The following is a 22,424-nucleotide window of genomic DNA, read 5'->3' as shown; positions in this document are numbered from 1 at the left end:
TGGGCCCCAGTTGCCTTGCTGGAAGAGGACCTCCCAACACTCAGCCCGTTTTCAGTCTCTGCAGGTGGGGGAGGGCCATCGCAGGAGGTTATCAGCATCCAAACAAGGGGTCTGGGCCTCTGTCAGCACTCAGGCTGATGGGCAGGGGGCAGATAAGCGGGCTTGGGCAGCCTGAGGAATGTGCGTCCCTAGCCCCATGAGGGGCTCCGGCCCAGAGAGGGCCTGTGAGGGCAGGGTGGGACCAGGCTTCGCTCCTCCTTTGAGCCTCGCAGGCCCTCTTGAGCAGGGCTGGGACCTTACAGAAACCTGACTCCGGGGGCCAGATGGAGGGGACTAGCCAGATTGGGTGACAGGGAAACCAGAATCCGGGTGGCCTGGCATATGGGGGCAGAAAAGGGCCCCTGGGAATTGGCCTCCTGGACTAAGGGGTTCTTGTCCCCCACACCCCGTGGGGTCTCTGGTGCCTGGAATCAGGTAGTTTTGGCACTTGGCTGTCTTTGTGCCAGGAAGAAGGGACACACCTGATTTGAGGATGAGTGTGTGTGACCAGCTCTGGGGTCAGCAGTTCAGCAGCTGTGTGTGGGGGGGGGGGAGGATTGTCAATGCCCACAAACAAACAAACAAACAAAACATTGCCTCCCGAGACAGCCTGGGGCCACAAAGGCTGAGGATAGACAGAGAACAGGGCCTGATGGGGGTCAGGCCAACTCCTACCCCCAGCCTCTGGGCAAGGGGGAGGGGCTCCGGGATATCATGGGCTGGTGGTTTTGGGGCAGGTGAGGTCAGCTTTGAAGACCTTGCGTCCTCAGTACCTACCCGCACGCTCTTCAGCGCATCCCTAGTGAAGGAGATTCTCCCTGAGCCCGTGGTGAGGAACTAGGGGTCCAATTTCCAACCTCCCTCTTCCTCAAGTTGAGGACAAAGGGAGATGACGCCCGTCTGTGTTGCGGTGATCTGGGTCGCAGGCGCCTTTCTCCGCTCCAGGACGACTCTTAAAAATGCTTCCCTGGGGAACCCAGCGGAGGGGCGGCCTGGCTGGAAACCATGGGTCTCGCTGCGGAGCGCGGTCGACAGGCAGAGGGAAGGCCGGGCTGGCGCCCTCTGGCGGGCGAGGTAGAAGCCGTTCGTGGTCGTACCGCTCCCCTGGCCTCTAGAGGCTCCGGGCGGGCGCCCTGGGGCCGGGGCCTCCGAGTCCCGCCAGTGCTCTGGGCGGCCGAATCTTGGGCAGAAGCCGGGGGAATGCCATTGAGGCTTGCTTGCATGCGTGCATACGTTCATTCATTCATTCAAACGACTCGAGTTGGAGCGGGGAAGTCGGGCTGCGGCCCTCACTCCTCTTTCCCTTCCTTCCTCCTTTTGGCCCCAGCCTCCAAAGGCCTCGGCACGTGCGTGGCAGGAGGAGCGGGAGACTGGCTGAGTGCCTCGCAGAGTCCTCTCTCCGGGGAGGCCTCCCTAGCTGACCCATCTACACCCTGCGCGGCGCCGCCCCAATATTTATCCCACCCACCCCCCGCGATGGCACTGATCGCTCCGTGCATTCTTCCCGGTTTTCTGGGTCGGTCTCCCGGTGGGAGCGGGCCAGCGCCGAGCACGCTCCTGCCCGCAGTGGGGGCCCAATCCACATCAGCCTCTCGGCCCAGGAGTATCTTGGCCGGTTGGGGCGCCCTGCGGACACAGCTGGGCATAGTTTATTCCTCTCTCCACGCCCCCGCCTCTCCTCGAGCCCTCTTCTCTGCCCTTCAGCGCACAGTAGGAGCGCTGCCGGCTCACTGTGACCTCACAGCCCTGGGGGATGAAGGCATACGCCGGGGTTTGCCGACTGCTGGAGGAAGGGCAGGCTCCTATTTGGGGGCCGAGGGAGACGACTCCCAGACAGCGGCCGAAGTGCTTAACGTAGTCTCGGCGATTTGCATTTGAACGGTCGGCGGTGAGTCCGCGGCGCTTTGAACGCCCGGCGCAGGAAGCGCGCGTCGGAGCAAGCTGCGGTCTCCGGCGGGTGTGGATTGGAGGGGCCAGGGGCTGGGCTGGGATCGAGGGGTGCGTTTGGAAATAGGCTGAAGGAGTGTGTCTGGGTGCCGGCGAGGGCGTGTCTGCGGAGACGGGCCGTGTGTTGCCGAGGAGTGTGTGTTTGTGTTTGCAGGTGAGGGAGTTTGTGTCTGTGCGTGTGTGTGTTTGTGTTTGCGGAGTGTGGGGGCGGCCGGGAAAGGTGGCTGGGCTGTCACTCAGCGATCAGGTTGACAGGCGCTCCCTCATCTGGGCCAGGGAGCTCTGATTGCAGATTCGAGGAAACAAAATAGCAATTGTAATTACCCGGCTTTGATAAGATAAAGGAGGGAGGGAGCTGGCCGGGAGGCGGGTGAGCCAGCGAGGGAGGGAGCGGCCTGCGGGGGCCCGGCGGGATATTTGCATCTGTCAGTCATGGGGCGTGCCGGGGCAGAGCCAGGTGCTTGCTCATGGGGTGCCTCCATCTGCTTCTCTCCCCCAGAGAAAGGGACTTTTGGGGAGATGAGAATTTCAACGAACTAGGTGAGGGTCCACTTCTCAGGAGGGTCCCCAAATCCAAATGTAAAGGAATCCTGGTCCAGTACAGACTCCCTGGCAGAGGCTGGGACAGGACTGAAACTTGACCTCAGACCCTTCAGATCCCAGGACGCCCATCTTCTTTCTCTGGGGCAGAGGAAGAAGGGTGGCTGAAGACCATTGAGGGTCAGCCCAGGGCCTCAGAATCTTCTGGGGGTTCCACAGCGGGAGCTGAATGCTGGTCTCAGCCAGGGGCTCTGCCCCTACCCCCGTTCCAGGGAGGGGCAGGTACCCAGAGTTACTCTGGCTGTGACCCCAGGACCATGCAAACACTGTTGGATGGGTGGATCACCCTCACCCCTGCCTGGGGCCTACTCCCTGCTCTGCTCATCTCACTGAAGTTCAGAGAGTCCATGGTGGGAGAAAGCCCGTTTCTTACAGGAAGTGCCTGTCCCCTGTCCCCATCTCTCCATTCAATCATTTGTTCATCAATATACACAACTAAACAGCCTGAGGGCCTGCTATGTACAGGGATGAGGGTAAGACCACAAGCAAACAGACATCACCCTTGCCCGCTTGAAGCAGTGCAGAGAGGGAAAGAGACCCACTCAACAAATTGTGACTCAGGCCTTAACACAGAGCACAGGGGAGGCAAGGGCTGGCCTGGGCTGTGGCCACTTGTGTCCACCTGACTTGTCTCCGCCTGATGAGCCCACCTCCCCATGGGCTTTAGAGGAGACAGTGCCTGCCAAGCCTGTAGCAGATACAAGTGCTCACTTACTGGTGGTGTTGCTGGTGATCATCTGTTGGGAGGGGGTGAAGGCAGGTCTTCCTGGGGAAGTTGCAAATAGGCTGAAGTCTGAAGACTCAGCCACTTTCCCCATCATTCATTCTTTCATTCAATGAACTTTTAACTGCAGAACAGCTCTGCCCAGCTTTGTGCCTTGAACTGTGATCTCTGAGCTCTTAAGACATGGTCCTTGCCACAAGGTCTGTGTGGGCAAGAGCCCAGTGAACAGACTCCTGGAGGAAGATGGCAGGTGTGCTCTGGAAGTCTACTTCTCTGAGGAGAGATAAAATCTTGGAACACACCCTCTGTTTTCCCGTCTCTCCATTGCTCAGTGTTTGCATTTATGGCTGGTAGTTGGAAAGATGGGGCACAGGGAAAGGTGGGACACAGAGGAGGGAGGGAGGCAGGGCCTGGCTGTGAGGCTGGACTAGGGCTGCTGCTAATTTTGGCCTAATGGCTTCCTGGGACCACACGAAACCCTCCAGCCCTACCCCCAGGGGAATGCAGGGTCAGTGGGGAAGGGAAGTTGTGGGCGAAGGCAGCAGCCTGGTAGGGCATCACCTGCTCCTCACAGGGCACCTGTCCCAGGTCATCTCTGCCCACCCAGGCTGCTCCCACAGAAGCAGCGTGGGGGCTCAGGGTTTCCCAAAATCTCAGTGGGGAAGCCACAAGGTGAGGGGCTAGGAAAGGCTTAGACAAGTGCCTACCTTCTCCCATGCCCCAGGCCCAGCTGACCAGCCCCTGCCTAGAATGCAGTAGGTGTGTAAATATCTGTGAAATGAAAAACAAATGGGGCTTTGAGGGGGAAAGGGCTGGGTGGCCTGGATGGAAGTCCCTTCCCCCAGGAAAAGCTACTGAGAACAGTTATTTTTGCCCCTGCTGCCTGCTGGGGTAGGGGGACAGTGGGTCCTGCCAGGGACCTCCGGACTCTCTCTTCCACACAGGTGGTTCGGGGTGCTCCTCAAGCTTCAGGCTAGTGTGTGTGTGTGGCGAGGGGCACAGGGGAAGGGGTGACGGTGATAATGCGGGGGAGGGGGAGGCATTTCTGGTTCCCAGTGCCTCCTTGGGAGACTGAACGAGACTGGAGAGACCAAAAGGACGGGGCACGCGGCAGAAACAGGGGAGTGGGGTCCGGGTGGCACCGGCACGCACTGCGCTAGGGCCGGGTGCGCAGCCATTCGCCGCACGGTTAGCGGCCGCTCCCAGGGGGCAGTCCTGGCGGGACACACAGTAGGTGGCTCGGAGACTGCTATGTAGCCGGCGGCAGGAGCTGCTGGGCCCCGAGGTGGAGACCCAGCCCCACCGGACTGGGGCGCGCCGGGCGGTCAGGGAATCCCTGGCCCGGGGTCTCCTGGCCCGCAGAGCCCGCAGCCCCAGGCGCCCCCATCCCCGCGCGCCCGGGCCCGGAGAGCGCGCGAGGGCACAGGCTGCGGATAGGGGGAGGCGCCCAGACCGGCCGCCCCCGCCCCTACCGCGGGTCCCCAGACCCCTCCCCTAGCCTAGACCCCCAATCCCGGACCCGTCGGCCGCCCCGCCCCGGCCGCCCCGCCCCCGCCCCGGGCTGCATCCAGGCCCCAGTTCCCAGCCGGGGGCTGCGGGCTCCCGCCGCCCGCCCCGCGCTCCCCCCTCGCGCCCGGTGCGGCGCCCCCCGCCCCCACCCCTCCCACCTCCCCACCCACCCCGCCAGCCCGTGACCCTCCCGCCCGCTCCGGCACCGGAGCAGCCAGCGGCCACCGGCTCCGGCAGCGGCGCACAGCGACTCGGTGCGGCTTGGCGAGCACGACATTCCACGGGACCCGCGGAGCCGCGTCGTGGTCGCCGCCGGCCTCCCGCACCCGCACCCTCTCCGCCCGCGCCCTGCTCCGTGCGTCCCCCCGCGGCCGCCCACGGGACGGCGTGACCCGCCGGGCTTTTGGTGCCCCGGGGCCGCGCGCCATGGGCAGCCCCCGCTCCGCGCTGAGCTGCCTGTGAGTACCGCGCCGCCCTGCCCCGCCGCCCGCCCGCCGCGCCCCTCGCCTCACCCGCGCCTCTCTCTCCCGCCCGCTTTTGTCTCCCACAGGCTGTTGCACTTGCTGGTCCTCTGCCTCCAAGCCCAGGTGAGGAGGGATGCGCGGAGAAGGGGGCCGGGCGGGCCGGCTGGAGACCCGGGTGGGCAGCGCCGGTCGGGGGCACTGGGACTGACTCTGCGGCCGGCGCCGGAGGGCTGAGGGCACTTTAGAAACCCAGCCCCGAGCCAGCCTGAGGAGGAAGCTGAGGCACAGAGAGGTAGCACCCCGCCAGAGGTCACACAGCGAGTGAGTTGCCAGGATAGAAGCGAAAGTCTCGGAGCCCAGCACTGTCCCCCATGTATCCTCGCCGGCTGGGGGCACAGGGAACACTCAGCCGCCGAGGAAGGGGGCAGCCGGGGCCAGGAGATGGATGTTCGATGCCAGGGGAAGCCGGGTGACTACAGCAGAGATCCTCTCCACGCCCCTCGGGGGAGGCTTGTGGCCGGTTTGGCCCAACGATCGGGTGCCCAGGTCCCCTGCACTCTCAACATTTGCTCCGTAAATTTGTCTTTATAAATGTCAGGGGTCGGGGAGCGCTGTCTCCCTACTTAAAAGCGCCCTGCTCCTCTAGGAAGGCCCGGGCGGGGGCCCTGCGCTGGGCAGGGAGCTCGCTTCCCTGTTCCGGGCTGGCCGGGAGCCCCAGGGTGTCTCCCAACAGGTGGGTCCAGCTTTTCCCTGGGGCTTGTTTATCCTGGGCTGGGTCTGCCCGATTTGCCTGGGTGGGGGATGGTGGCCTGGGCTGGCATGTTGGGGGAAACCCCAGCACCTGCTGGTGGCTTCGGGCAGTGAGGGGGACGCAGGGTGATGGGGCCACTCGGGCCCCTGGGCGGAGTAGCATTATAATGGCGTATTGTGTATTTTTCAATTTCCTAAAGGTAACTGTTCAGTCCTCACCTAATTTTACACAGCATGTGAGGGAGCAGAGCCTGGTGACGGATCAGCTCAGCCGCCGCCTCATCCGGACCTACCAGCTCTACAGCCGCACCAGCGGGAAGCACGTGCAGGTCCTGGCCAACAAGCGCATCAACGCCATGGCAGAGGACGGCGACCCCTTCGGTAAGGCGCGCTGAAGGTAGCTTGTGGGATGAGCGGCGCCTGCACCGCCAGTCCCAACTGCACTGACAGGGGGCCTGCAGGGTCCCCAGCTCAGAAGGGAAGGAGTTAAGGCAGAAAGGTGTCTTGAGGGTCAGCTGGGGAAGAGAGGGCTAGGGAAGGGACCTCGGGGAATACTTGGCCACAGGTGCCCCCTTCCCTGCCCAGCAAATGAAAGAATCTAGGAATCTCCCTTTACACGCCCCCACCTCATACACCCCTCCCCAGCTGCAGGTGGAGGCAGGGGGTTCAGGGGGAGGGGGCCTAGGTTTAAGGGAAGCGCTTGAAAGAGGATATGTCGCCAGGGCCCACAAAAGGAGAGTGGGAAAGAGAAGGGAGAGAAATCCCCTCAACTCTCCCAGTTGGAAAAGGGGTTTGCTGGGAACCTTTAAATACTTTGATCAGAAGGGTCAATTACAGGTGGAAACTGGGCTTGGAAGGGGCTCTCCCTGCTTCACTCCCCAGGGAACCCAGGCGGCTGGGGCAGGGCTCCCGGCTCCCTGTGGGGTGGCCAGTACGGAGAGCTACTGCCGGCAGAGAAGCTGAGGACTGATTGATTTCTAAAACATTCAATATTCCTGCCTTGAAACGGGGCCAATTTCCAGAGTCCTGTACCAAGAGAAAAGCAAACCCTCTGGGCGGCTGGTGTTGTTTTTAGAGAGCGATTATTGTGAGTTTAAAAACCTTTAAATAATGACCACGTTAAACAAGCATGAAAGGAGAGGGGAAGACTCTATTAAAATGTAATAAAAAGGTGAGGCATTTTAAGAGCTAAGAAGAAAAATGAAGAATGATATAAAACAGAAAAAGAACGAGCTTTTTTTCAGATGTGGAGTTTGAAAGGAGTTGCAAGTCTGTAAATGTTAAAAAAGAGGTTCAAGATTGTTCTCTCTGAATCTCTGGAGAGACCCCCGCGTCTGGCAGAGCGATTAAAACTCTTCTTACTTTCACCTTTTTTAACATTTCCTGAATACTTTCTCCTCTTCTTGAGCCAGTTTGGGGGATCGAGTATGTCTCGCTGCATTTTTTCTGCATCGACGTAGCTGACTTCCCTTCAAAGCTGGAGGAGGAGACATAATTTTCCTGGGATAAATCTGTCACTGGGGTGGAAGAATAGGTTTGAAAATGTTAAGCTTTCCAAAAGCCCGGTCGGTGGAGCTGCCGTAAACTGCAGCCCCAGCTCTCCAGATCCGAGCAGATTCAACCGACCTGGGAGAGAGGGGGCTCTCTGGGGTGGGGGTGGGGGCAGCCTGCCTGGTGGCCGAGCCCCCCTGCTGGGCTGGCAGAGCAGGCCTACCGTCCCTTTGTCCCTCCAAATTGGCTGCTTGCTGCCCTTCTCAGCTTCTAAGGAGAGGAGACGAAGGCCTGGCTCTTCCAGAGTTTGCTCTATCAGAGCAAATGGCCCAGCATCCTTGGATTTTGGGGAGAAAGCAGAAGCCAAGCTGATGTGGGGGAATTCATCTTCAGACATCAGAGGAAGTCTGATGCCCACTTCTCTCCTTGGCCATCTAAGAGGTTTCCCACCTTCCCTAGTCCCTGCCCCACAGCAGGATAGGAGCTGGGGGCCTAAGAACAGAGGCTCAGGGTATTCAGCCAGGACTGGAGGAGTCTGGGGAGAATAGCAGAGAGGTCTCAATGGCTTCTTTATCCGCCCCAGGAAGATGCAGAGGCACCTACTTCATCCCTGCCTGCTGCATCTGGCCAGAGTCCGCAGAGTGGCATCCTCTCACTCATCTAGTCAGCATCCTTCCTGGCCCTTAAAAACAGCTGCCTCTTGCTGTGGAAGGCAGAGCAGGAAAGGGATGAGCAGACTGGCTAGGTCCAGGAGGAGGTGGGCGGGCAGGGAGGTGACAGCTGCATTTCCCTGCTGACTTGGGGCCAAACTGGGGGCTTGGCCACTGGGTCCCAGCACTGCACCTGTGTAAAGAGGGGGACGTTACAGGCTGAGCAGTGATGACTGACTTGCTGACCTCAGTGCCCCCAACCCCTGCCATGGGTTTCAGGGACAGAGGAGGTGCCATGTGTCAATGCAGGCTAAGTCCAACAATTGGCTTTCTCAAGGAGTAGAGAGGCTGGGCTCTGTGGCAGGGAGGGCAGGAGAGCCAGCACCTTCTGTCCCTTCCCAAACAGTGAAGTCAGCCTCACTACTTCCTTGGGGACAGCCTATAAGAGAGGACTGCATAGAGAGGTGAACGGGACAGGCTCCTGTGGCAACTTGGCTGTCTAAGGGGAGGGTAGTGGGGAAGGAGGCATAGAATTCAGCCCTGCCTCCTGGCCTCCAGACTAAGAGGCCAGCGGGCATGATTCTCCCTCCTCCTCACCCACAGAAGATATTTGGTCACTGGGCTGAGAAGCCCAGCTGTGATGAGGCTGAAAGAGAAAAGGCGATTGAGTTGATTTCTAGACACTGGGGGTGGGGGCCCTGGTGACTGGGAAACCACAGGGAAGAGGCAGGATCCTCATGGCAGGTGTCTGAGGTTCTGGGAAAGCAGCCTGCTCTGGGCTATGTGTTTAGGGAGAGCTGTCCCCATCCCTAGCACCTTCTCAGCAGAGCAGAGCCTGGTGATGTTGGGGGTGGCGAAAGTTGTGAGTAAGAACCCAAAGTGGCAGAAACAGGAGACAATGCTTTTATCTTTGGCCTCGGGACTGGAGGTCACCACTGCACCCAAATGTTTGTAATGACCTGTGAGGCACGTGCACATGATATTCGGAGTTGGAAGGATCCTCGGAGATCTTTTGATTAGCCATGGAACTCTGATTCAATTAAATTTTACTTAGAGCCTCAATCTAAGAGATTTAAAAAGAGGGTGGAAGGAATGGCACTTCAGCCTTTTCAATTTGATGTTCCCAAGACCTCTCTTGAGAACCCAGTTTGAAAACCATAATCCCGTCCACTGCTCTCTTTAAACCCAGGGCTGGGGCCTGAGGTCCAGAAAAGCACCTTGCCCTTTCTCTGGGTTATATAGCATGTTAGCAGCTGGGCTGGAGCTGGAGTCCATGTTTTGGGTTCCTGGTCTTTGGAGCAGTTGCTGCTGGGCTGTGACAAGTGTGTGGGCCAGCTGGGGTCAGGGATCTGCCAATAACCATCCTCCTACCTTCTCTGACAGCAAAGCTCATCGTGGAGACGGACACCTTTGGAAGCAGAGTTCGAGTCCGAGGAGCCGAGACGGGCCTCTACATCTGCATGAACAAGAAGGGGAAGCTGATCGCCAAGGTGAGGCTCCAGCAGGCAGGCGGGGTCCGCAGGACCTGGGGAGTGGCTTGGGCTGGCTGGACTCCTCCAGGACGGTCCTGTGCTCTGATCCTAACAAGGTAGGCAGAGGGCCACAGGGCCGTCTTGGGGTTACCTCATGATTGGGTGCAGGGGTGAGGGAGAAGGAAGCTGTTTGAGAGATGAAAACTATAAAAGGCAAAGGAGGAAGAATGAAGGCTAGGGAAGGGGCTGGGGGGGGGGTTGGTAAATTCCATATATCTTTTTAACAAATCGCCAAATTGCTTTGCTATTATGTCCAATTACATGGTACCAGCATTTGGAATGTTCAGTAAGCCGCAGGCCCAGCCCCTCGGCCGAGCTCTGCAATGGTTCCATTAGTCACGGCTCCTCTCCAGCCTCAAGCTCCCCGCTTCCTAGGCTTCTGGGGCTGGGGTCTCAGTGTCTCCTCCCAGGCCTCCCCTCCCCCATAGGGTGGCTGCCCTGGGGCCAGGGAGCCGAAGTCCTGAGGGGGTGAGAGGGGCAGGTGGGGAGATGGGTGGCCAGACTGGCGGGCAGGAGGCCAGAGCAGGCAGGCTCTGGGCCCCTCTCTCTGCCTCTCTGCATTGGGGCCCAGCCCCTCTGTAGACAGCCATGTGTCACTGCTGCCTGGGAGGACAGGAAGTTGCCGGGTGGGCTGCGGGTTGTGAGGGATTAGAGAGCGGGTGCCCAGGCAGGGGGTGGGGCTGCAGCTCCTGCCCACCTCGCCATCTGCTGGGGTGCCCACCTGCTGTCTGGGGCCGCTCACCCTCTGCCTCTGCTGGGGGGGCTCTGTAACATGGTGTCTGGCCCCCCTACCTGCAGAGCAACGGCAAAGGCAAGGACTGCGTCTTCACAGAGATTGTGCTGGAGAATAACTACACAGCGCTGCAGAATGCCAAGTACGAGGGATGGTACATGGCCTTCACTCGCAAGGGCCGGCCCCGCAAGGGCTCCAAGACGCGGCAGCACCAGCGCGAGGTCCACTTCATGAAGCGGCTGCCCCGGGGCCACCACACCACCGAGCAGAGCCTGCGCTTCGAGTTCCTCAACTACCCGCCCTTCACGCGCAGCCTGCGCGGCAGCCAGAGGACTTGGGCCCCTGAGCCCCGATAGGTGCTACCTGGCCCTCCCCACAATGCCAGACCACAGACAGGCTCATCCTGTAGGGCGCCCAAAACTCAAGCAAGATGACCTCTGCGCTGCTGCAGGCTGGGGAGGTGCTGGGGGAGCCCTGGGTTCCGGTTGTTGATACTGTTTGCTGTTGGGTTTTTGCTGTTTTTTTTTGTTGTTTTTTTTTTTTTTTTTTTTTTTTTTAACAAAAGAGAGGCTCTATTTTTGTATTCCACTTGGCTGTGGTGTCTGTCTTCTTAACTCTCAGAGAGCCCCATTAGTGGCCTAGACTGGGATTCCGGCTGGGGGTCTGCAGGGGTGGGGGGCTTTCTCTGGTCTGTGCTGCTGAGGCCCCAATACCTGCAGGGCCCGCTGGCCGGGCAGCCAGGAACTCCACTGCACCCCCAGGTGGGGCAGGGAGGAAAGGACTGTGACACAGGCCAGTCCTCTTAGAAGTGGGTATCAGACTGTTGGCTATTAAATGATTGAAATATTTATTTAACTTGCATATTAAAAATATGTGCTGGAGAGTGAGTCCTGCCCAGGTCAGCCCCTTCCCCCAACCTTGCCCCAGCTGGTGGGCAGCTGGGAGATGCAAATGACCAGGCACCAGCTCTGACCGCAGCCTCCCTCCAGCCTAAGGACCCCTGCCTGTCAACCATCCCCATCACTGTCACTTGAGGGGTTTTCCTGAAAGGACAGAAGCAGAGAGAGGGGCAAGAAGAGGCTCTTAGCTAGTCCTTGGAGCTCTCAGATGTGTACCTCCTTGCACTTCACAGGGGCCATTGCTAACACTTCCCCAGGCCACCTCAGGGCCGGAAATAATGGATGTGCTAGGACCAGAGCTGTAATCATAGATTTAATCATCTTAAAAAACGCCTCTCTGAGTGCCTAGGTCCATGTGGGAGACCGATTGGAGATTCCAGAACTTGGTCTTTCTGAGACTCAGGCTGCAGAAAATAAAAGAGAAGAGCAACTGCCAGGGTCCAAGGTGGGGGCACATTGGAGGGGGACCACCAAGACTGGTGTTGACAATTGTCATGTGGGACAAGTGTTAACTTTGGGTGATCTGGTGAGATAGCTGTGGGCAGAAAGCACTGAGCTCCAGTGCTGCAAGGAGCCTGGGGAACTGTCTTCCAGGAAGAGGCTTCCTGCGTCGGAGGATGGGCCTGGCGGGAGAGGAGCTGGGCACCGGATGGCACCAGAAGGGAAGCTCATAGGCCCAGAGCAGAACTAAAGGCAGTCATGGCCTTGGGGAGAAGCAGGAGGCCGTGTGTGGAGGGAGAGAGGGCTGCTGTGGGAGTGGAGGAGCAGGTCATGGTATGGGCAGAGAAGGGAATGGGCAAGGGTGCAGGTGGGTGTTTGCGTGTGGATTGGTGAGACCGGTGTCCCGCGACACGGAGGAAGAACCCAGGCCCCACAGCAGTTTCCTGAGCGCAGAGCTGGCCCAGCCTTCATCATTGAGGCCTCCCATTGGGGCTGCTCCTGCTGCCTTCCTTGTTGATGCCCTGGGCTGGTCCCACAGCCCAGCTACTGAGCCAGTCTAGAAACCTCGCTCCTCTAGGGCTCTGTCCATTGGCATCTCCTGGGGTAGGGAGCAACCCAAGTCTTCCTCCCAGAGTTTCAGGCCCAAGTCCCAGGCTTAGCCCACCCCGGCAGATCAGGAATTTCGAGGCTTAGCGGGAAGCCTGGCAGTAGAGAGGCTGGCCTGTTCACCCACCTCTTGTGGCCTGCCACAGCGGGTGAGGGACTCTGGAGATAGTGGGTTTCTGCTGGTGCGAAGACACTGGATGTGGCGAAGGGGCCCTAGATGTCTCTCTTCCAGTTCCCCCCACTCTTAGCGCCTCCTCCTCTGCTCCCTTCCCCCTTTAATTAATTCTGGGTGAGCAGCCTGGCTTTATTGTGCAAGGAGCTGGGGTCTCACTGTGGGAAAAGTCACACCTTCTGAGCAGCTTCTGATGCCATGCAAATGAAGGGACCGTCCAGGAAACGCTTTCATCTGCACGGTCTCCTGTCCAGCCCCTAGCCCAGTAATTACCCGCATTTCATTTGTTTGAGAGCAATTCCTGGGGGAAGGCACTGGGTAGGAGGGAGTCTGGTGGGGGTGGAATGTTAGGCTCTCCGCCTGTGATCCTGGCCACAACGTGGGGCCAGGCTGGGCCAAGGCTGGCCCTGGCCAAAGCTAATCCTCAAGCCCCCAGGCTGGGGAGGCCTGAGTCCTCCAGGGTGGTGACAATGGGATTGTGCCATGTTTACATCATGGAAGAAGAGGGGAGCTTTGCAGAGAGCCAGACCTGACTTCTAGAAAGAGACACCTGGATGGGGAAAGGGGATGTGGAGGGGGACAGGAGGGTGGGACCTGGGACCTGGTCCTTGAGGTTGTCTGTGGCTTTGGGAAGAGGTTGACTCCCGGTAGGACTCCAGGCCAGGGACCCATGGGAGCTGCGCCCAGAGCACTGGGGCTAGGCCAGGCTAGAGCACCCATCAACTTGTTTATCTTTGAGCCGCTGCCTCCACAGAGCCCTCACTAATGGGGTTTTACAGCCCACTCAAGCTGCAACTGGCCAAGAATCAATCATTACCGGCACTTAGTGGTTTGATAGTTAACAGCCTGAACTGAAGCCAAACTGGTTGTTAACTGTGATAACAACTGATTTCAAGGGGTTATTGCCGGCCCAATATGCTCAGCCCATTTATTTCGGGGAAAACAAGCAGGGAACTGTTGCAAGGCCCAGAAAAGGGAGGAGGACTGGGCTTCTCTCAACCAAAAGGCCCCCTGCCACTCAGTCCGGAGTTGGTGCTGGCTGCGAGGGCCCAGGGGCAGGCTGAGGGCTGCTTCAAGGCTTGACCACGCACACCCACTGAGGGCCTGCGTGTGAGCCCAGCTGATCCACACACTAGGCCCTTTCCAGCCTTCCCTCTCCCCACTACTCACCTCAATTATCCTCCTTCTCCCTCCCCATAACACCCCAGAAGGACGGTCTCCATGAGGAGGAACCCAGGCCCAGTGGCGAGGCCTCTATTTGTCCCCACTCAGCAGCTGGGGCTGCACCCCCTGGCTCATTCCTCCCTCACCCAGGGCTCCCAGACTCCTGCCAGGTACGAACCAGAAATGCCTTTCCTTTCAAGGCCAGTAAAAAGTCCACTTGGGTCTTGACTAGAAAGAATGAGCAAGAGCTCTCTCTTTCCACAGCACCAGGTCCTACCTCTACCCCTCCCTTCCTCCCTCAGCCAAAAGGAAGCAGGTGAGGCCAGAGTCAAGCATCATTCTAGAATGTTGCTGCTACAAAGGGCCTCGGGAGTTTCCCACCCTCCACAGATGACAACTGCAGCCCAGATGACCCATGGCTGGGGTCAAAGCTGGTGCTGTCCTAGAAATCAGGTCTCCCTCCCAGATCCAAGCTGCCTCCTGAGGGCTGCAGGTCTTTCCCTAATTCCATTCATTCATTCAGTAAATCTTGACTGAGTGCCTAGCATGTGCCAGGCTCTGTTCTGGGTGAGGGGACAGAACAGAAAATGAGAGACAAAAATGCCTGTTACTCTGGAGCCCATATTCTAGTGGGGGAGGACACATCAGACAGTGACAACCACCACAGAGACCAACCCAGATTCAAAAACCACCTTCTTGGATTCTTCCCTGTTTCCAGCCTCTGACATTCAGTCATCTCAATATTCCAGAGAAGAGGATGAGTGTGAAAGGTGGTGGCAATTTTAAGCAAGGTTGTCAGGAAGGCCTGTGGATAACTTTGGGTCTGAGCACACTCCATCAGGGTAAGGCATTCCTATACCTGGGGGAGGACGATCCAGGTGGAGGGCGCAGCCACTGCAAAGGCACACTGCATTAGGGGGACAGGAAGCAAGCCACCACGGCTGCAGCACAGCTAAGGGAGGGTCTTGGGGGTGTGCAGTTGGGAGTTGGGGGTAGTAGAGAATGACAGAAACTGAGGTGAAGTCACAGAGACAGAAGGGGTGCAGAGACCTGGCGAAGGGCAGATCATGTGGGACCGTCGAAAAGACTTCAGTTTGGACTCGGACAGCAAACCACTGAGGGTTTTGTTTTTTTTTTTTTTTTTTTAAACAGAGTCTCCCTCTGTCACCCAGGCTGGAGTGCAATGGTGTGATCTCAGCTCACTGCAACCTCTGCCTCCTGGGTTCATGCGATTCTCCTGCCTCAGCCTCCCAAGTAGCTGGGATTACAGGCATGGGCCACCACGCAGAGCTAATTTCGCTGAGGGTTTTCAGCAGTAGAGTGACATGATCTGAATTAAGTCTTCCTAAGGTTGCTTTGGCTGCTGTGTTGCGACTACAAGGTAGCAGGGCAAGGGAGAGCAGTTATGAAGTAACCGTAATAATCAGGTGAGAGATAGTGAATGGAAGATGGTGAGGAGAGAGCGGGGTTTTGGACATTTTTTGCAAGTAGAGATGACAGGATTTGCTGATGGATTTGGATGTGGCTTGTGTAGAAAGAAAGGAGTCTAGGAGTTTCCATGGTTTCTGGCTTGAGCAACAAAAAAGATGGAGGCGTCATTCACTGAGATGGGGGAGATTCCGGGATGGGCAGATTTAGAGGGGAAGGGTAGGAGTTTGGTTTTGCACATGTTACATATGAGATGACCACATACATATTCAAGAGGAGATGAGTAGGCAGTTGTGTGTAAGTCTGGAATTCAGGGGAGAAGCCTAGTGTGAAGATAGCAATCCAGGAGTGTTCAGCACACAGATGATTTTCGAAGCCAGGAGACAGGATGGATTCCTTAGGGAGTGAGCAGAGATGGAGGAGAGGAGCCAGCCAAGCCTCCACGTGCTCCAAACATTTAGAGGTCAGGTGAAGAGGGAGAACTGGCAAAGAAGACTGAAACTGTGTGGCCCACGAGGTAGGCAGGAGGAAAAGCAGAGAGTGCTGTGGCCTGATGACCTAGGGGAAGGACAGAAGGATTCTGAGTCCAGAGCTTTACCTGGGGCTAGGGAAAATTTTCATGTCATCATGTCTCCCTACTCCCTACCCCCCACTCAACCCCAGGGCTGAGAGGAGGTGGCCAAAAAACAGGGCTGGTTTAACCTGGGAGCATCACCCTTGCCTCTCATCAGCAGGTCCTGCTGGCCTTCCCTCCAGACACCTCTCCAGTCCAATCCATCCACCGCCTACCCTATCTACCTATCTACTGCTACCACTCTGCTCCAAGCCATCATCAGTTCTTGTCTGGCTTATGGCAGTACCCACCCGCAACCTCAATTGCTGTTCCTGGTTCCTCTCTTATCCCCCTACAATCCATTCTGCACTCAGAAGCCAGAATTTTCAAGACACAAATCTGATTGTGTTACTCCCACCATACCCACACTTGAATTCAAACTCATTTCCAGGCCAGCACAAGCCCCTCCATGCTCTGCCTGTGGAACTCCACTCCTTCCCTGCTCTCCCTCTTGCCTGTTGCTCCCTGGACACACTTCCTCCAGCTTCTCTAACAAGCCCAGGGAGCCTCAGAGCCTTTGCAATTGCTGTTCTCGCCACTTGGAATGTCTTTCCTCCAGATCACTGGCTGGCCGACTGCATGATGTGGGTCTCTCTGCTGTCACTGTCTGTTTTTTTTTTTTTTTTTTTTTTATGGAATCTCACTTTGTTGCCCAGGTTGGAGTGCAGTGGCATGATCTTGGCTCGCTGCAACCTCCGCCCCCAGGGTTCAAGCATTTCTCATGCCTCAGCCTCCCGAGTAGCTAGGACTACAGGCAGGCGCCACCACACCTGGCTAAATTTTTTTTGTACTTTTATTAGAGACAGAATTTCACCATGTTGGTCAGGCTGGTCTTGAACTCCAGACCTCAGATGATCCTCCCGCCTCAGCCTCCCAAAGTGCTAGGACTACAGGCAGGCACCACCACACCTGGCTACTTTTTTTTGGTACTTTTATTAGAGACAGAATCTCACCATGTTGGTCAGGCTGGTCTCGAATTCCAGACCTCAAACGATCTGCCCTCCTCAGCCTCCCAAAATGCTGGGCCTACAGGCAGGCACCACCACGTTTGGCTAATTTTTTTTTTTTTTTGTATTTTTAGTAGAGATGAGATTTCACCATGTTGGCCAAGCTGGTCTCAAACTCCTGACCTCAGGTGATCCACCCACGTCGGCCTCCCAAAGTGCTGGGATTACAGGCATGAGCCAGCATGCTCAGCCTCTGCTTTGTTTTCTACATTACACTTATCACTGTCTGATCTTATCCTGTGTTTTTATTTACTTGCTTTTGGTCTACTCTACCCTTACCTCCCAGGAGAGCAGGAACTTTGTTTGAATCGCTCATTGATGAACGCCCAGTGCCTATAATGGTACCCAGCGCATGGTGGGTGTTCAGCAAGCATTTGTGCAAGCAATCCACATAGAGCAGGTTCTGAGACAGCTGCAGAGAAGTCAGGCTGCGAGTCCTCTGGATCCAGGCCATGGGCCAGGCGTTAGGAAATGTCTGAAGGGCAGGGAGATCTGAGGATGGTCCTGAGATGGGTGACTTCTCTTTGCCCATCCGACATGCACTGCTTACTAAAAAACGTCCAAGGCTGTCTGGCACAGGCTTCCCATCATTTTTTCTTTTTTTTTTGTTTTGTTTTTTGTTTTTAAGGCGGAGTCTTCACTCTGTCGCCCAGGCTGGAGTACAGTGGCGCGATCTCGGCTCACTGCAAGCTCCGCCTCCCGGGTTCGCGCCATTCTCCTGCCTCAGCCTCCCGAGTAGCTGGGACTACAGGCGCCCGCCACCACGCCCGGCTAATTTTTTGTGTTTTAGTAGAGACGGGGTTTCACCGTGTAGGCCAGGATGGTCTTGATCTCCTGACCTCGTGATCCGCCTGCCTCAGCCTCCCAAAGTGCAGGGATTACAGGCGTGAGCCACCGCGCCCGGCCCCCATCATTTTTTTCAAGCTGCAATAAATGTCTCCAAAACCCGGACAGGCAGACATCTAGGCAGGGCCTTTTGGTCTGGACATCTCAGAACCTCCCCAAATTCTGCTTTCTTCATCATGGTTGGGTTTCCGTAGCAACCAGAGGACTTCACAGGAGAGAGTGAAGGGGAATTAACAGCCAGAGAGAGCAGAGGAGAGAGGAGGAGTAAGTGGTAGCAAGACAGATGGGGAGCTGGCAGGAACTCCAGGGGGATCCCCAAGTCCCACGTTGCCGTGGAGGATTGTGCAAATAGGTCCCTTTGGTTGCCCCCTTCCCCATCTGGATCTCTTGCTGACCCTCAAGAAGTAGCTGTCCATCTGGGTAGGCCCCAGAGCTGACCCCTCATGCAAAACCCACCCCTCTCCCCGTTGGCAGGCCCTGAGTGAGGCTCCGACTCTGTCTGCGGTCCAGCTCCCTCCTCAGTCCCCTCTTGGCAATAGTGGAACTGGCTGCAGCCCCTGGGTGGGTTTGGGGAGCGTTTCCTTCCATTCCTTTCCTGGCTGTGTATGGAGAAGTGGGTATTGGGGCAGGACAGTCAGCATTCTGCCCTGCTGACCAAGGTCCCCAACATTGGCATTTGGAGATATGGCTAGGTCCCCAGTCATGAAGGCTCAGATGGGCTGTAGGTGAGGGCCCGGCTGGAGGTGCTCAGAACAAGGGCCCAGGCCTGGGCATGGCATTCAGGGAGCATGGAGAAGCCTGAATAGAGCTCTGCCCAGTGTGCTGCCTCCCATTCCCTTGACCCCATAGGTCTGGAAGATGCCTGGGCTTGGGACCTGAGAATGGCAGAAAAGCAAGCCTGCAGCAGCCACAGCACTGTGGTCCTGAGACCCAGGCCAACTTCCTAGAGGACTGGTCGGTGACTTCAGAGGGTGGGGGTGGCCTGGGCCAACACCCAATTCCAGCTGTCCCCCTGCCCCCATACACACAGCTCCCCAAAAACCCAGATTCCAAAACCACCTTCTTGGACTCTTCCCTGTTTCTAGCCTCTGACATTCAATCATCTCAATATGACAAGCATCACCAAGTCCTGCAGAATCTTTCTTCACAAAGAACTGCCCCCGTTTCATCATAAAGACACCTGGGCCACCCCATGCTCTTCCAACCCGTCTCCCTGCCCCGTCTCTCCCTGGGCTTTTTCTATACCCTCCCGCTCCCACCCTCTGCAAGGAGCCCTCGGTAATGAAGAGCAAACTCATAAAACATTCATCCTGGGTAATACACCATGTAGGAGCTGCCTGATCTCAGTTCTGATAGAACAGGCCAGGTCAGCAGGACGCTGGGGCTTAGGCTTCCGAGGGTTTGGGCTGACTTCTCTACCTTGCGCTCAAGTTCCAGTCACTTCCCTTAAGGCAGGTCTTATCTTCCCTGGGGGGCTGGGGGTGGGGGTTCCTGAGCTGACTGGCATAGGAGGTTCCTGAGAAGGGATGACAGCAGCCCAGGGAGGGAGGGTGGCTGCTAGGAGTGTCCTTTTTTTTTTTTTTTTTTTTTGAGACAGAGCCTCGCTCTGTCACCCAGGCTGGAGTGCAGTGGCTCGGTCTTGGCTCACTGCACGCTCTGCCTTCTGGGTTCATACCATTCTCCTGCCTCAGCCTCCCGAGTAGCTGGGACTACAGGCGCCTGCCACCAGGCCCGGCTAATTTTTTGTATTTTTTAGTAGAGACGGGGTTTCACCGTGTTAGCCAGAATGGTCTTGATCTCCTGACCTCGTAATCAGCCCGCCTCGGCCTCCCAAAGTGCTGGGATTACAGGCGTGAGCCACCGTGCCCAGCCGGGGTGTCCTTAAATGAGGTGTGATGGGTAGCTGGGGCTCTGGGAAAAGAAAACTTGACAACAAGGTGAGCCGAGTGACCAAATGGCTAAAGCCAGAGCTTTGTGCTGAGTGTGGGGGGCAGTCAGAGCCTAAGCAGTTGGTGTCTAAAGTTGCTATTTTGGCCTGGGGAACCCTGGTACGAGTGTGTATGAGTGTGTGAGGGATGGGAGGGTCTGGTACTGGTGGCAGGCCCTCTGCAGGAACCTGGCCCCAGGAAGCAGGCCCCCATCCGGGCACTTTCATCAGACCAGCAGGGTGGGTAGACAGAGGGAATGGAAAGAAAAGGGGATTTTCTATTTTTTCTCTCCCCCTACCCCTGGCATTCGCTCTGACACTGCTGTGGCATCCCCCAGGCCTCAGCAGAGTCAGAGAAGGAAGTCAGAGAAAGGGCCACAGGGGCGGCCAGAAATCAGAAGTGGCTTGGTGTGAGGGTGAGGGGCAAGGGCTTTGGAGTCCAGCAGCCCTGAGCTTGAATCCTGGCTCTGTCACTGCCTGGCCGACTGGGACAAGTCAGCTCACCTTTCCCAGCCTCCACTTCCTCACCTGCACAACAGGGAACCACTCCGCCGCAGGAGTTGCCAGGACTGAGTTAACATGAGTGTGTCAAGTGTCCAGCGGGTGCCTTAACAATGCTTCCTAACAATGATGGCGGCTATACGGCCGGGAGGGAATCTGGGAGAGGGAGTGGGCCGCCTAAGCTAAGTCCCTGGGAGCCCAGGTTTGCACAGTGGCATCATCAGAGAGGCACCGAGGAGCAGAGTCTGCAAGGAGGCTGCTTTCCTGGGGAAACCGCTCTGGCAGCCGAGGGCCTAAGGCAGCCAGGAGGCTGGGAAAGAGGCTGTGCAAGGTCCCTCATGCACACAGAGACTGGCCTCTCCCCATCCCTTCCACTCATCCAAGCAGGTGTGGCTGCCAAAGGCCTGGGCCCCTGAAGACCTGGGAGAACTGAGACGGATGGATGATGTGGTGGCTGCAAGGGGGATGGTTTCCCTGCCTATCTTGGGGGCCAGTGTGCACGTTCTTGCCTTTCTGCCCCTCAGAAATCCGGCTTTGCCTCCCCTCCCTCTCACTCCAAATAAGCCCACGCAAATTGGGGAAAAGTCAAGCCTGAGTTGCCGGAGTTGGGAAAAACAGAACAAGAGACAAGCATTGAGAACACAGAGAGCTGACATTCAAGGCTCTGACCTTTCCTCCTAGCCAAATACCAAGGCTTTCCTTTCCCTAGTGCCTTGCATTGATTAATATGGGTTTACTGAGCACTTCCTATATGCCAGGCAGTAGAGCGTTGGGAAGCAATGGTGCACAGGTTGGATAGATCCCTGACTCCCAAGGCCTCCCACGTAGCAGATGGCCATGTTTAGACAGGCCTTCCCGATGAGGAGTGGGAAAGGCTGAGACAGGAAGAGCAGGGCTTGTGTGAAGATGCTGGGGTTTAGAGGACGGGGGCAGGAATGCTGAGTGTGCTGGCCACGGCTGGTTTTCAGGCAGCTGAAAACTGGTGGAAGACAGGACCCTGGGCTGGTTCTGCTGGAGTTCAGTTCCACTTGGCTCAGTAGCAGTTGAATTCCACGCACACTGAGTTTTGAATTACTGGAGAGAGCGGGGTGGACGTGGCAAGGTCCCTGCCTTCAGGCTGCCCCATGTATTGGGCTTCCCAGAGTAGTGAACCTGAGTGTGCCATACAACATGGCACAGGTAACACGTGGGTTAACACCAGGCACTGTGCCTGAGCGGCTCACAAAAGCCTTCACAGAGAAGACAGATGAGAATGAAATTGCTGTAGGATCTTCCGGGAAAAACTTGTCTTTTCTGAACCTTAATTTCCTCATCTGTAATGTAAAGGGTTTGAATTAGATTATTTGCTTACATTTTTTTTTTTTTTTTTTAGCAACAGAAACTTTTTTCCTGAGCAAAACCTGTATGGAAGCCTATTTTATAAAATAGATGTAAACAATACTTGCTTTGGATGACTCAGGGATCGGGGTCCCTTCAGCTTCTTGTGCCTGGCATCTCGACTGTAGCAGGTGGTAAAAGAGATGGAGGGTCTGAACCCTTCAGAACTCTCTTGGGCATCCAGGAGAGGATGATGGCAAGGACCTACCAGAGAAGAGATAGGTGGGCTCCAGGCCTGCTGCCCAGGGTCAGCCCCTGGGCCTTGATGGGAAGGTGCTTGCAGGACAAGAAGCCCAGCTCTGCTCCCTCCTCAGAGCACCTGGACTGGTGGGGTTGTTCCCACTGCCTCCCAGAGAGGCTCCTGGCTCTTCCTGCACTGACCACTCACACCCAGGGATTATCCCAACCAGAAACTTCCATTTGGAACAAAGCTCCCAGGAATGAAACCCGAGCTGCCACTAAGAGGCTCCCAGGCTAACTGGGAAGTGGCTGGGAAAGGGAGGGAAAACTTGCAAAGCACTGGGAGCCTCAGGGAGGCTGTGAAACCTGAAGACAAACGACCAGCCAGCGGACTGGTGCTGTGGAGCTGCCACTGCCTTCTGTAGAAAGGTCAGGGCTGAGCAGAGTGGGAAAACGGGGGTGGGGGAGAAGTGAACCCCAGGCTTTCTTTGAGGGGAGAGTAATTGGTGCACCTGTGGCTAGGGCCTATATCCCCCATGAGGCCCTCAGGGCTGGCCTGCAGTCACTCAAGCTCTCAAGCTATCCCCTCCCTTCCCCTCTTCCCCCCACCTCTCTCCCAGCTGCTTCCACTTACTCCAATGGGCTGCTGCAGCAGTCAGTGATGGGGCCGCCTGCATCAATGAGGGCCTGCACCCGCTCAGCCAAGGGAGGGCAGAGGAGAGTAATAGCTATGGCGACCATGTACTGAGCACCCACCAGCTGCCAGGCATGCTGAGTGTGTTATTCTGATCCTCACAATAGCCCTGCAAGGTCAGAACTACTAG

General features: G+C 57.0%; 1 protein-coding gene across 5 annotated transcripts; it reads left to right on the top strand.

Annotated features, from left to right (window-relative positions):
• Positions 1 to 794: 794 nt before the first annotated feature.
• Positions 795 to 11,027, top strand: FGF8 (fibroblast growth factor 8). Of its 5 annotated transcripts, none has more exons than XM_077947359.1 (6): positions 5,032 to 5,277; positions 5,370 to 5,406; positions 5,930 to 6,016; positions 6,234 to 6,414; positions 9,558 to 9,664; positions 10,505 to 11,027. In XM_077947359.1, the coding sequence occupies exons 1-6, from the start codon at positions 5,246 to 5,248 to the stop codon at positions 10,793 to 10,795; spliced, it is 735 nt and encodes a 244-aa protein (XP_077803485.1). In that variant the 5' UTR covers positions 5,032 to 5,245; the 3' UTR covers positions 10,796 to 11,027. The 5 variants fall into 5 exon arrangements, with proteins under 5 accessions (XP_077803489.1, XP_077803485.1, XP_077803486.1 ...); XM_077947360.1 differs by having other exon boundaries at positions 6,267 to 6,414; positions 10,505 to 11,005; XM_077947363.1 differs by lacking the exons at positions 5,032 to 5,277; positions 5,930 to 6,016 and adding an exon at positions 795 to 868 and having other exon boundaries at positions 6,267 to 6,414.
• Positions 11,028 to 22,424: the final 11,397 nt, after the last annotated feature.

The sequence above is a fragment of the Macaca mulatta genome, chromosome 9, assembly GCF_049350105.2.
Source record: "Macaca mulatta isolate MMU2019108-1 chromosome 9, T2T-MMU8v2.0, whole genome shotgun sequence".
Lineage (NCBI taxonomy): Eukaryota > Metazoa > Chordata > Mammalia > Primates > Cercopithecidae > Macaca > Macaca mulatta.
Note: the sequence above shows the minus strand (reverse complement) of the source record. Positions and strands in the feature narration are given on the sequence as shown.